This window comes from Rhinopithecus roxellana, chromosome 8 (genome assembly GCF_007565055.1).
Source record: "Rhinopithecus roxellana isolate Shanxi Qingling chromosome 8, ASM756505v1, whole genome shotgun sequence".
Taxonomy (NCBI): domain Eukaryota; kingdom Metazoa; phylum Chordata; class Mammalia; order Primates; family Cercopithecidae; genus Rhinopithecus; species Rhinopithecus roxellana.
Genome location: NC_044556.1, coordinates 101107361 through 101122139, shown reverse-complemented (window position 1 = coordinate 101122139; position 14779 = coordinate 101107361). Strand labels below are relative to the sequence as shown.

Here is a 14779-nt window from a genome sequence, read left to right as displayed (position 1 = left end):
TTCTTCCTGCTTTGGCAGAACCTGATGCCTATGGAGAAGTATACCATCTCAGAGATCTCAACATCTGACCACAATGTTTTCAGTCTACATTTCCTAGTCCCTCTGAACCAGCGTCACATCCTTACTGAAACCCTGAAGATCTTGATGCTCCTTTGTGCTCTCTCTTCGAAACTCGTGTTCCTGGCTCCACTCTTTGGATCATCTCAACCTCAATCTGACTAGCACCCTGGAATCTCTTGACCCCCTTGATTTTCCAACACTAAATAAACCCAACCCCTCTTAAGTCGATGGACAATGCTTGCAGAAGCACTGGGAGAAAAAAACCAAGATATGCATATTTATAGTAACAATAACAAACATCCTAAATATCTACCAATAGGGAAATAGCTAAATAAACTAAAATATATCCACTTTATTACATGCCATGTGACAGCTAAAAAAAATTGTATATCTACAAATACTGACATGGAAAGATTCTGCAAAGTATTGTTAAATAAAAAAAAATAGAATGATATGTAAAGCGTGACACCATTAAATTAAAACACACACACACAGAGTACTATGAGTTTTCTACATATATATTCACTCACGTATACACATATATACATACATGAAAATGCATAACAAAAGAATCTGGGACGACACACAGCAACTAACATCAGAGGTTATCTCTAAGGAAAAAATAGCAATTTAGAGTATGGTCAAATGGGAATATATTATCTACGAGATTTGTTTTATAAGAACTAATTTAAGTTTTTTTAAAAGAACAAGAAAAATTGAAAATAAACTTAATGCCTAGGAATAAGAAGATTAGTTAAATAAATGATGATATATACAAAGAATAGATTATGAAGTTATTAAAACCATGTTTCAGAATATTTAATACGGTATATAAGTAATAAACGCAAATTATAAGACAGTACGAAGCAATGTAATCCCAATTTAATTTTTAAAAATCCAAATACAGAAAACTAGACTAAAATATGAAACACATGAGTGATAGTTGTATCTTAGAATTTTATAATGGGTGAGCGCCAGCTTTCTAGTTCATAGACAGCATCTTCTCACTGTATCTTCACATGGTGGAAGGGGTGAATAAGCGCCCTTGAGCCTCTTTATAAGGGCACCTCCTAATACCATCACACTGGGCATTAGGATTTCACATACGAATCTCACAGGCACACAAACATTGAGACCACAGCAGTGCCCTTATAAGAAGAAATATGGGAGTTTTTTGTCCTCTCTCTGCTCTCCGTCAAGTAAAGATACAAAAAGATAGCTATCAATAAACAAGACGGCCCTCACCAGACGCAGGATCTGCTGGCACTTTGTGGACTTCCAGCTTCTAGAACTGTGAGAAATAAATGTGTGCTTGTATAACCCAGTCTATGGTAACAGGTAATATAGCAGCCGAAGCTAAGACACCACCTTTAAGCATTGCTTCATCAGGGCTGTTGCAGTGACTTGAATAAGATAGTTTTCTCACATTCACTAGTGTGAAAACCCTTATTTGTCCACAATCTCATAGTTTTTCACTAGAGTTTACATGCCTCAAGGGCAGAAAACCTACCTATCTCATTCCCTTATCCTGAGTGCCCAACACAGTACATAACTTTTATTTGATGTCTAAAACTTGCTTTCTGAATAAACTGCCTCTTTCTTCTTTATTCTCCAGAGCACTCGGCATAGCAGTCTGCCCTGATACATGAAATAGCTTGCAGAATAACAGAATGAATACATTTGGGAACCTGGGAACACTTTACCTTATGGATTTGGTAAATGACATCCGGCTGAGTTATACTTAAAATGTCATTGTTGCCTTTCAGCGGCCTGGCATGATCTTTAAATTCCTGACCTCGGAAGTGTTCTTCGTTTAGCTTCTGCCGCTGGATCATGGTCCCCATCCCTCCATCCAGCACCATAATCCTCTTCCGCAGAATGGCATCGATCTCATCCAGCGGGGTTTTCTTCAGACCTGCTTTAAAGAAAGTGGAAGTTTTACTTTAAAGAATGAAAGGTAAAAAAGATGTGTAAGGGAGGAGCTTTAGAGAAATTTATAATAATCCTCAATAAGGAGTAAATGGAGTTCATAAAAGACGCACTCATAACTCTATATAGGAAAATGCTGCCCAAAAAGGCCATTAAGTCGTAACAAAGCCTAATACAAGATTGCACACAACACAAAATCCCTGGTGAAGCACAAAACCAAGGTGAAGGGCCGGGCGCGGTGGCTCAAGCCTGTAATCCCAGCACTTTGGGAGGCCGAGATGGGCGGATCACGAGGTCAGGAGATCGAGACCATCCTGGCTAACACGGTGAAACCCTGTCTCTACTAAAAAATACAAAAAACTAGCCGGGCGAGGTGGCGGGCGCCTGTAGTCCCAGCTACTCGGGAGGCTGAGGCAGGAGAATGGCGTAAACCCGGGAGGCGGACCTTGCAGTGAGCTGAGATCCGGCCACTGCACTCCAGCCTGGGTGACAGAGCAAGACTCCGTCTCAACAAAAAAAAAAAACAAGGTGAAGGTAGGCTATAACTACTCCTGTTTTACAGATGAGGGAAACAGGCAATAATGGGCCAGTGATACAAGACTTTCCTCTCCCTAAATAAAATGATTTAGTAGAGAAAATTGAAAACCATCAATAATTCCAAACTACTCTTTAAAATATTAGCTTTGACCTTCTCCCTCACCTATTGCCAGAACTAATAATGGCCTGCAAACAGAGTTTTACTCACCTCTGCCCAACTATGAAATAATAACCGGCTAACACCCTTGAACTTCTCAACTCTCCCCACGCTCCTTGACTTCTAATTCCCAGTCCAGAAAAGGGCCCAATGCTTACTCCTTCTAATCCTGCTTTCTGGTTTCTATGACCTACTGGAAAGCCACAAAACTATGCTGACTAGAGTCACTGAAAATTTGTAATGTTCAGTCTCTTCTTTGGTTCACCTTTTCTTGACCTTCCTCAATACTTCTAATATCTGCTGTCCCAATTTCTGCTTTTTTTTAGCCCCAAATCCTTTTCCTCCTCACTCCACAAGTGATTTCACCTAATCCTATACAAAGAAGTCTTCTGTTGGAGGCTCCTCAAATTCACACCCTCTCCACCTCAAAATCCTCTTGCAGTCTGGCCCCTCTATTTCCCTTCTTAAAGCACCCAAGGAAGAGCGCATGATCACCAACAGCTCCCATTGCTCCCCCATCTAGCCCTTCCCACTCCCACAGTTCCACCTCAGCAACCACCGATTTCTTATCTTTCTCCTGAAATTACTTTCTAAAGACGCCAATGACCTTCTAAATACCAAAAACACCTGGCCCCAATCTTAGACCCAGCTTGTAAACTATCCACTGGATATCGCTACCTCAACTACCCACCTGCCCCTCAATCTAATATTCAAAACCAAACTTGCATATATTCTCTGTCTCATCTCCTGATTTCTGTAAATGGCAACACTCTTCCCAGAAAACTAATCATAAAATCTCAATATTATCTGACTCCTTATTCTCCCTGATAACCAACATCTACTTAGATCCCAAGCCTTATAGATTTGGCCTCTAAAATGCCATGCACAATGGTCCCACCTTCCTCGCCCTATGACAACCCCTTTCTTCAAGAACTTACTACACAGGCCAGCTATCAAAAATCCTCTCTGAGCTCTAGTTTGCATCCATGCAAATGAGATCATACATCTATGGAAGTGCCTTGTAAACTATCAAGTGTTCTACAAAGGTAAGAGCATCACCACCATACCCAGCCGCCCTGTGTTCCAATCCATGCTATGCACCACTACCAGATTAATCTTCCTATAGAACAATTTTTTAAACCAGTTGCTTCCTCTGCTTAAACACCTTCAACAACTCCCTATAGCATCTCAGAGTGAATACATGTTACTCAAAACAAATCTTAATGACACCAACCCATTCCTTCTGTGCTCCCTAAGAGGCAAGAAAAGCTGAAGTCAAATGGAGCTGGTTCTAAGCTATCTGAGCTCCTTGGAGCTCATGCCTAGCAACACCAACGTCAGTACTTGGTAAATATTTCTGTAATTGAAATGACAAAAAAGTGAGGGTAGATGAGAAACAACAGCCAAAGATAATTTAAAACCCAAACCAGTAACTTAAGAATATTTGTAAGCTGGTATTGGGTGCAAACTTACAACCCTGCCTTGTCTTACTGTCCAGGGTCTCAAGTATACAATACAGGAACTGGGGCTAAATGGTAGTCACAGAACTATTTTCAGTGACTTTCTCCAAGTGGGCTTCAGGAAGGTGGCTCTAGTAACCTGAAAGAAAAATTTGCAATATCCAATATCTCATTTCTTTTCCAAAGTGCTATGTTTCTTTCAGGATGTACTATTCCTTTCCAAAGCCACCTCACTGGCTAATTGTGTTTACTGAACTTGCAGGTGAGAGAAAACACTTCCTGATAAAGGAACGAAGTTAAGTTCCAATGATCTGACCAAAAGTACTTCAAGAACCAAAGAAAATCACTTCTCGGGAAATGTGGAGAAAAGGTAGGGCTTAATGAAGCATGTATAATAGAAAGACTGGTAGGCATCAGGCAGTGGGCGTCATTTCAAGCTATAGTAGACACGGTAAATTCACATGCAGCGTTAATTTAGGCACTCCATGAGGTGATTACCCTATCAGCCAATAAGCACTCAGAATTTGATAGGCTTAAGCTAATAGTGGCAGGGTGGGAAATCCAAGAAATCTGGGTTTTAGCCCCAGTTCCCGTTAGTAGCTATGGGATTTTAGACAAGTCCTTTCCATGCTTCAGGAAGATGAGGAAACATCGGCCCTGCCCTCATCATTGGAATTGTGATACTAAAATGAGACCATATGTTAAGAACTGGACCTCTTAAGTCACACAAGTCATGAAATGAGACATTGGTGTTTGATGTATAGTAAACATCTGATAAATATTAGCTACTCTTATTATGTTGGTATTACTGCAGAGCTGGGACTGAAGCTCTAACAATTGTGTTCTATATATTACAAAGTTCAGTGGGCTGTGAAAAATCATGTAAAGCCTGAAGCTCTCAGTTGTTCACGTTGGAGCAGGAATGGTATATTTGCAGGTTTGGAAATGTCTTCTTTCAGTCGGGTGAAAGAAGAAAATACCCAGTGAAAGCTGTTAAATGTAGATAATTTCACATGAGGAATGAGAAGACAAAGAACTAAAGACTGTAACCTACATGCCCAAATGAATCGCTTTCTTCTCAAAAGGATGTAGCTGCAATTCTCCCTGAAATGACATCATGTGAACTTACATGGGTGACTGAATCATAAGCCTGGTGTGAGTGTGGGGTGTGGCAGTGGGGAAATAGGTCATACACGTGACATTTCATATTTAAAAGATATTCAAACTTTCTAGGGAAAAAAAGGCAATCTTTTCCACAGACAGTGAAGTATATTCTTTGACATCAGCAAAATGATTAATCAATATCAATCAATATCCTATTATTTACATGCCCTTCTTCCCATCTTCTCCACTGAGCAAGTGCACACATGTTTAGCAAATCTAACCACTCAGAGAGCCTCCAACCCTCCTCTCATTTTCATAAAAAGTCTTAGTACTTTTCCATGGGGCCCTTACTGGATTACCTTTTCAATCCAGAAATAATAAGCTTTGTTTTTGGACTTTAAGACAGTTCACTATTTACCATAAAACAACCCAGCCCCACACATGCAAATTCTGATATCTTGTTTGTTGAGCCACCATATAGGCAAGAGATCAAAAGTTTTTAAAAACATCTGCTTTGGTTTTTTAGAAACCTGACAAACTTACTGTATAATTTATGTGGAAGAACTTTATGACTTCAAATAAGAGGAACTTCTTAAGATGCAAAAGACCAATCTCTTAATTTTTTTAAAAAACAATGAATTTGATTACATAAAAACCAAGGATTTCTGTTAAATGAAAGTCACCATAGACAAAAATAATAGACGATAGGTTGGAGGAAGATTCTTCAATGTCTAAAGCTAATTTGTTTTCTCATTGATTTGTGTTAGTTCCTTGTACATTCCAGAATGTAATGTACAATGTGAATTTTAAGATACCTATAGAGTTTACAACAAAATGTATAAATATATGAATATATGTGAAAAAGGCAGTCTATGGAAACAAGAGAATTGCGAATGGAAAATACAGACAACAAGGAATATACAATAAAACACTTATGAGCAGAAATTTTGCGGACTGAGTAAAAAACTCCTATGCAACTGAGGCCCTTAAAAATCCATTACTCAGGCTGGGTGTGGCAGTTCATGCCTGTAATCCCAACACTTTGCGAGACTGAAGTAGGTAGATCACTGAGTCCAGGAGTTCAAAAACAGCCTGGGCAACACAGTGACCTCGTCTCTACAAAAAAACAAAAATTAGCCAAGCATGGTGGTGTGCACCTGTAGTCCCAGCTACTAGGAAGGCTGAGGCAAGAGAACTGCTTGAGCCTGGGAAGTCCAGGCTGCAGTGAACCGTGATCATGCCACTGCACTCAGCTTGGGCAACAGAGTGAGACTGTCTCAAGAAAAAGAAAAAAAGAAAAACCACTGCTTCCTCATTATCTACTTGCTTATTTTTCCTTTAGAGGATAATGTAAGATTTCCCATATAGAGAAACTAAGAAGTCTTCCTTCAGAAGATCTGTTGGTATGAAGTGTCCACTATATTAGCCTTCTGTATTCCTCCAGCTTTTCCAGTAGGAGGTCATTTTTCACTGGCTTTAATTACCATTCTAATTCACCAGTTTCTAATTACTATCAGAACTTGCTCAAAAGAATAAGCCACCTTGACAATTCTTTCCCTTGGCAGAGTGGGGATCTATTGAAATGTCAGTCTTCTATGAAAAACAACAACAATATTGTATTTATCTGTATTCAGTTCATTAGGTCTAGAACGTTCTATATATTTACTGACTAGTCAAGTTCTAAATAAAGCAGGTTCTTTCTGATTATCTTTCACAGTAAACATAAGAATACAGTTTTGCAGTTCCTTCATTTAGCTGACTAGTTATAACACTATTTCAGAAATATTTTTATGTTTAATGTATATAAGTATATGTAAATAACTGCAGTGCAGAGGACAGTCCCAAGAAACATTCTTGGCTTGTAAGCCTAAGAGATCACACAGTATTTTCTCCAGTTTTGAGTGGATTAAGGGAATATACTTTGTGGGGTTTTTTTCCGCTGCCATTAACATCTTATTTTCTAGCTAACAATATTCTGATTCACATCAAGTGTTCCAAAGAATAAACATGGGAATAAGTGGTTAAAGCCCTAGTCAGATTTGGAGGCGGGGTAAGTCAGCTAGCACCACCTTTAAGAACTAGCCTAAAGAATGACAAGATGAAGGCCTAAACAAATAAATTCCTAATATGTGCATGTAAGTTACAAATTGCAGTGTCAAGAACTCATCTCCCCTGAAGGTAAAATGACCCCAAGTAGGTCCGACTTACTTAGGACTCCTCTTTCCACTGTGCTAAATGGGGAACACATACAGCAAATGCACATTTTCATTTTCTGCATTATTATCAAATGATTCCAATGCTTTCTCACCAGTGTCCCTTCTTTGCTTTATTAAAAACAGTCTTACTACTGCCCTACAAGTCACTTGCAAGATACTTTTCTCTTTCATTTTTGGATCTCTAATCTCTAGTTTGCACACACTTGCTACACTTTGTTTTTGGGGTTTTGTTTTTTTTTTTGTTTTGGAGACTAAGTCTCACTCTGTTACCCAGGCTGGAGTCTCGGCTCACTGCAACCTCCGCCTCCAGGGTTCCAGCAATTCTCCTGCCTCAGCCACCTGAGTAGCTGGGGTTACAGGCGCTCACCATAAACTCGGCTAATTTTTGTATTTTTAGTACAGATGAGGTTTCACCATGTTGGCCAGGCTGGTCTCGAATTCCTGACCTTAGGTGACCCACCTGCCTCGGCCTCCCAAAGTGCTCGGATTACAGATGCAAGCCACCACACCCAGCCTCTCTGTGGGCATCTCTTCGCTTGTGCAGTATTCCATTTTTAATATATATTATTTCCTCCTTTGATTTTAATAACCTAGAGAAGAATTAGGCTGATAGCAATTAACTGGATCATTTATTCATTCCTTCATTAATCATTCATCAACTGAGTTCCAAATAACACTCATAGTACTAAGCAAGGATGAAACCAAGAAACCTTTAGAAGCTGTAGTTAAAACTTTCTCCCAAGATGTATTTGCTAGCCCACCATCCTCCTTCCCCAGGGCACACAAACATGGTCTGAAGTCGCATTTCGTTTTAAGGCCCAACCTTGAGAATCAGGAATTCTCAGCTCTCCATTAAAATTTCATTAAGATTGTACACCAGTAAACTACTAAGGGTGATTAGGAAGTTAAAATCTGATTCTAATCCCAAAAGAACTTGCTCACATAGACAGACGCTGGACTATCTCTAAGGTCTTTTCTAGGCGCACTGGCCTGATTCAGAACTTCAGAGGCCCTAGACTTGGTTAAACTCCACTCAGTGCTCAACTCTAGAAGCCAGCCTTGGGGTGACGGGATTAGGCTAGATTCAAATATTCAACAATTTTCATTTTCTGTTTAAAAAAAAAAAAAATTCACTCACCATTCACAGTATTTTAAGTCTTCAGTGGCATTTTGCTTCTGATAATGACAACTAAACTCAGATGAAAGGGAAATAACTTTACTTGTTTAAATTAAATGGGAAGGGGGAGGCCAGAAATTATGAGTAAAAGATATGATCCAAATAAACATACGATCTCCCTATGATCATTTATTAAATAAGATGCAACAGCAGTGATCTTAAATCTTATTTAAGAGGTTTACATCTTATTTAATAACAGCAGTGATGTGTTTCTCAGCCACAGTTGCACCAGTTTCAAGGACAATCCTATCAGTCCCGTTGTCAGAACCCAAGAATCAATAGAGGCACCAGTTAACCTCTGATAAATTTCCTTGCGCGTTACGAATTTAGTATTCCCCCTCTTACTGAAGCTAAACATCCCCCACTATGTCATAGGATATTTACTGTTCTGTACTTATCACTAATTCTCGGTTCTACATCTCCTCGTACGTTTTTATGAGTGCATCTGCCCACAAATTATAATCAGGCATGACCTTAGAGATCCAGAGCTCATTACAAAGCTAACATTACGCTCAGTTCTTGTGCTAAACTAGCTTTTTCTCATTGTTGATGCCAGGGCCACCAATATCAGAAACGCTTGAAATTACTACGCCCCATCTCGGTATCTGGAGGTGGGGTCTGCTCATTTATTTTAACAGTGAGTCTATGCATATTGCGGTTTTGCAGCAGTATGCGTAGACGCAGAAAATTAAAAGTTCCATGTAGTAATTTTAAATAGTTCTCTGAGTTTCCTCGTCTGTCTCTCCGTGCCTGAACTTTCTTTGGCAATAGGTGAGCAACAACATTTACGTCACACCACGCGAAACTTCAGAGGGCCCAGCTGGTTTATGCTGCGTCAAACTGGAAAGTTTAGTTACTGTGACGTTAAGAATGTGTTCCGGGGGCAAGGGGAGGAAGCTTTTTGCACGTTTTAATGGTTTGCCTGAGGAGGAAGAGCTGAACGTCGGAGAAAGAGTGAAGCAAATCACGGCGCCCTCCGGGCTACTGCGCCGAGTTCTCAAGGTGCCGCCCACACGCGGGGAAACCCTGCCGGGCGCCTCCCGCCGCAGAAGGCAATCGCCCCACGGATTAGGAGGCCACAGCACGAGTTAAGAAACACAACCGAACCACGCGGACGGGGTCGCAGCATTACCGGGTTGCGACAGGTCTTGGAGCGCGGGTGACATGCTGTCGAGTCTCCTCCTCGCGCAGAGGGCGCGGCGGGGAAGACGCGCTCTCCACAGGTGACGACGGCCAAGGGCCACGCCAGCCAGCGCCAGGCGAACCTGCCACAGAAGGCCCGGGTCTTTTGACGCCTCCCGTTGGCTCGCGTCTCGGGGGAACTGAGGACCTCGAAAGCCCGCTGCGCCCTAGGGCCTCTCTCGGGGCTGGGCGCGGGGCTGACGGGCAGACGCGCGGCGCGGCAACTGCTGGAGCACGTGCTTTCTTCCCGGGCACCTGGCCAGTCCTTGGTGTCGGCCTAGCAGCCAGACACGCGCGGCCAGAGGCGGAGTCACGGGAGGGCACAGAAAAGGACCCAAGAGAAAACCCGGAGAGGAGGACAACGTGGCATCCGGCTGTAAGTCCCGCAGACGTTTAGGGATGTTCAGAGCGCCGTTAGTTCTGCGCTCAATCTGGCCTTGGCGTGGGAGGTCCCGCCCCTTCCGGCCTGTGATTGGGCTGCACGAGCTCCTCGCAGCCACATTGGCTATCAATGTCAACCACTCACCTGCAGGTTAGCCCCGGAGCTCTCTGGGAGATGTAGTCCCGCTCCCCAGTTGCCCGCCGGGGTTTTTAGCGTCTCAGTGCCCAGGATCCGGAAGTGTAATCCCAAGTGGCCCTTCTAAGGAAAAGTCACAGCGCCAAGTTCGTGCTGACTTCGATACGCTGTGTGGTGTCCAGCCTGAAATTTTAGTTCCGTTTTGCTGTTGAGTGGCGCTGGGCAAGACCGTTAACCTCTCAGTCTCCACACTCTAAACAAGAATGATAGGATGGTAGTAATATAGAATTTTTTAATGTTGTAATAGGCATTAAATGAGATCGTGTGACCGCGCTATGAAAACTCTGAATTTACCATATTGTCACTTATTGACAGTAAACATATATTGAGCACCTACTATGTATCAGGCATTGGGGTACACACTTGGAATGCAAAATCATACAAGCTACATCGCACCCCCACCTCCTTCTTGGAGGAGGAACTCAACCTAGTTCGATTAATAATTGAACAGGGAAAAAAGAACCACATACGTTTTAAAAGAGCTGCAGTATTCAAAGGGGCTAGGGAAAGGTTTCAAAGAAGAATCTGGGTCCTGAGGGAAGAGTGGTGCCAGGTGAGGTTGCGCCAGTCAGGAGAAGCTCCCTGTGTACAACACAGCACTTTAGAGAATTCTAAAATAAAGGGCAGCTGTGTATGGCTGAGCATGGTAGATGTGAGGAAAAGCAAATGCATCCAGAAAAATAAAAATTATAACCAAATTATGACGTTTACTAAGCTTTTAAAAAGGCACAAATCAGCTACGAAGGAAGCTGAGGCAGAAGAATCCCTTGAACCTGGGAACAGAGGTTGCAGTGAGCTGAGATCGTGCCACTGCCCTCCAGCCTGGGCAACAGAATGAGACTCTGTCAAAAAAAAAAAAAAAATCTTGGGACCCCAAAATTACTGAGCCAAAGGGAAGATTAAAGCTGGGAACTGCAGTGAGCAAGCCTGCCTTCCATTCTATTCCTAAATAAGATAGCAACAAAGATTTTTTTAAAGCTATATACCTCCTTCCCTCATAATTTGCCCACAAGAAAATCTCTTGTGGACAAAGGACAGACAGAACTCAAAGTCATCCCTCTGCTCGTGTGAGACAAATGCACATCTCATTGCTTGCTCTGCCCTATAGTTTCACTAAGCCAGACTAGGCATAAGTGACTATTCCTGTAAATTGTGTATTCAGTGAAAGGCTAGTCAGAAACTCAAAAGCATGCAACAGTTGTCTCTTACCTACCTAGGACCTGAAAGTCCCTCCCCACTTGGAGTTGTCCCACCTTTCCAGACTGAACCAATGTACATCTTACATATATTGATTGATGTCTCATGTCTCCCTAAAATGTAGAAAACAAAGCTGTGCCCCGACCATCTTGGGCACATGTCTATAGGACCTCCTGAGACTGTGCCATGGGTGTGTCCTTAATGTAGGCAAAATAAACGTTCTAAATTGACTGAGACTCTTCTCAGATATTTTGGGTTCACAATATAATTGCCCCTATTTTAGAGGAGCAGAAATTGAGGCTTAAAGAAGTTACAAGTAGAAAGCTGGGCACGGTGGCTCACACCTGTAATCACAGCACTTTGGGAGGCCGAGGCGGGTGGATCATGAGGTCAGGAGTTCAAGACCAACCTGGCCAAGATGGTGAAACTGTGTCTCTACTAAAAATAAAAAATCAGCTGGGTGTGGTGGTGGGCACCTGTAATCCCAGCTAGTTGGGAGGCTGAGGCAGGAGAATCGCTTGAACCCGGGAGGCAGAAGTTACAGTGAGCCAAGATCATGCCACTGTACTCCAGCATGGGCAACAGAGCAAGACTCCGTCTCCAAAAAAAAAAAAAAAAGAAGAAGAAGAAGAAGAAAAGAAAAAAGAAACAAGAAACAACCAAGGCCTCATGTAACTAGGGAGCCCTGGAGTGGGGATTCAGGAGCCTTGTGCCAGAGCCCAACACCATAAGTTAGGGGTTTAGTAAGCAAAATTTTATTTCCAAATACTGAAAATATCAGTATCCAAAAAATAAAGGTAGGGGGAGCACTTATAGGATTAACTGCAAGGACTTTTAAAAGATTTTTTCCAGAAAATCCAAATACGGTGTCACTGAGTGACTGGTTTTGCTTTCTTTTTGTTTTGGTTTGGTTTGTGGATTTTGTTTGGTTTGTGAATTTTGCGGGGGGGGAGGGGGTTGGTTTGGTTTGGTTTTGCCTAAGAATACAGCCAAATGTTTTTGTTTAACAGGCAAGAATATGGTATTTAATCAGCTTAAAATGGTAACCTAGGCCGGGTGCGGTGGCTCAAGCCTGTAATCCCAGCACTTTGGGAGGCCGAGACCATCCTGGCTAACACGGTGAAACCCCGTCTCTACTAAAAATTACAAAAAACTAGCCGGGCGAGGTGGCAGGCGCCTGTAGTCCCAGCTACTCGGGAGGCTGAGGCAGGAGAATGGCGTAAACCCGGGAGGCGGAGCTTGCAGTGAGCTGAGATCCGGCCACTGCACTCCAGCCTGGGCGACAGAGTGAGACTCCGTCTCAAAAAAAAAAAAAAAAATGGTAACCTAAGAGCTAAACTTGATAACTGCTAAAATGTTTTACTTTGAAAAACAAGCTATAGGAGAGAACAGTACTCTCACAACCACTTTTAAAAGTGTTACCTTTGAATCCTGGAAATGTACATAATGAACATGGAGGAAAATCAGAACTAATGTTTTTATTATTATTTTTTAGAGACAGGGTCTCACTCTGTCATCCAGGCTGGAGTGCAGTGGCTCAACCATGACTCACTGCAGCCTCAAACTCCCGGGCACAAGTGATTCTCCCACCTCAGCCTCCCAAGTAACTGGAACTATAGGCACATACCACGACACCTGGCTAATTTTTTTTTTTTTTTTTTTTTGATAGAGACAGGGTCTCACTGTGTTGCCCAGGTTGGTCTCAAACTCCTGGTTTCAAGTGATCCTCCCACTTTAGCCTCCTAAAGTGCTGGGATTACAGGCATGAGTCACCACACCTGACCAGAAATAATTTTTAAATTGTAGAGAGTTCATTGAGAACAAATTCTCTTCTCATAACTACAAAAAGAGATTGGTTAATGTTTAATGATTAAAATGTTCAGTAATCTAATCGATGTTGGTAGCTTGCTTTTGTTTGCCTCTAGACGGCAAATTTAAAAGTAGAGGTGATTTGAAAAAATTAAGGGAACTAGCCAGTATTGTACTGTTTTCTGGCCTTGCCTGAAAAGTGAGGTTCAATTAAGACAAACAAGTTGAAACTGAGAATATCTATCGTATTTGGAACATAATTCAAAGGTCAAACTATACTACAAGTCTACAGTACCAAAACAGGATGGCACTGGTACCAAAACAGAGATATAGACCAATGGAACAGAACAGAGCCCTCAGAAATAATACCACACATCTACAACTATCTGATCTTTGACAAACCTGACAAAAACAAGAAATGGGGAAAGGATTCCCTATTTAATAAATGGTATTGGGAAAACTGGCTAGCCAAATGTAGAAAACTGAAACTGGATCCCTTCCTTACACCTTATACAAAGATTAATTCAAGATGGATTAAAGACTTAAATGTTAGACCTAAAACCATAAAAACCCTAGAAGAAAACCTAGGCAATACCCTTCAGGACATAGACATGGGCAAGGACTTCATGTCTAAAACACCAAAAGCAATGACAACAAAAGCCAAAATTGACAAATGGGATCTAATTAAACTAAAGAGCTTCTGCACAACAAAAGAAACTACCATCAGAGTGGACGGGCAGCCTACAGAATGGGAGAAAATTTTTGCAATCTACTCATCTGACAAAGGGCTAATATCCAGAATCTACAAAGAACTCAAACAAACTTACAAGAAATAAAACAAACAACCCCATCAAAAAGTGGATGAAGGATATGAACAGACACTTCTCAAAAGAAGACATTTATGCAGCCAACAGACATATGAAAAAATGCTCATCATCACTGGACATCAGAGAAATGCAAAAAAAAAAACCACAATAAGATATCATCTCACACCAGTTAGAATGGCGATCATTAAAAAGTCAGGAAACAAAAGGTACTGGAGAGGATGTGGAGAAATAGGAACACTTTTACACCATTAGTGGGGCTGTAAACTAGTTCAACCATTGTGGAAGACAGTGTGGTGATTCCTCAAGGATCTAGAACTAGAAATACCATTTGACCCAGCCATCCCATTACTGGGGATATACCCAAAGGATTATAAATCATGCTGCTATAAAGACACATGCACACGTATGTTTATTGTGGCACTATTCACAATAGCAAAGACTTGGAATCAACCCAAATGTGCATCATGACAGACTGTATTAAGAAAGTGTGGCACATATACACCATGGAATACTATGCAGCCATAAAAAAGGATGAGTTCATGTCCTT

General features: G+C 41.6%; 1 protein-coding gene across 3 annotated transcripts in view; it reads right to left on the bottom strand.

The window, feature by feature from the left end:
- MTR (5-methyltetrahydrofolate-homocysteine methyltransferase) overlaps nt 1-10730 on the bottom strand; it is a 108815-nt gene extending 98085 nt beyond the window's left edge. For 2 of the 3 annotated variants that reach the window (XM_010384679.2, XM_010384681.2), the window contains exons 1-2: nt 9773-10730; nt 1764-1978 (exon numbers count right to left, since the gene is read on the bottom strand). In XM_010384679.2, the coding sequence (XP_010382981.2) occupies nt 1764-1978; nt 9773-9806 (249 nt within the window). In that variant the 5' untranslated portion in view covers nt 9807-10730. The remainder of the gene's footprint in view (nt 1-1763; nt 1979-9772) is intronic. The other variant, XM_010384680.2, reaches the window with a different exon arrangement.
- Nucleotides 10731-14779: the final 4049 nt, after the last annotated feature.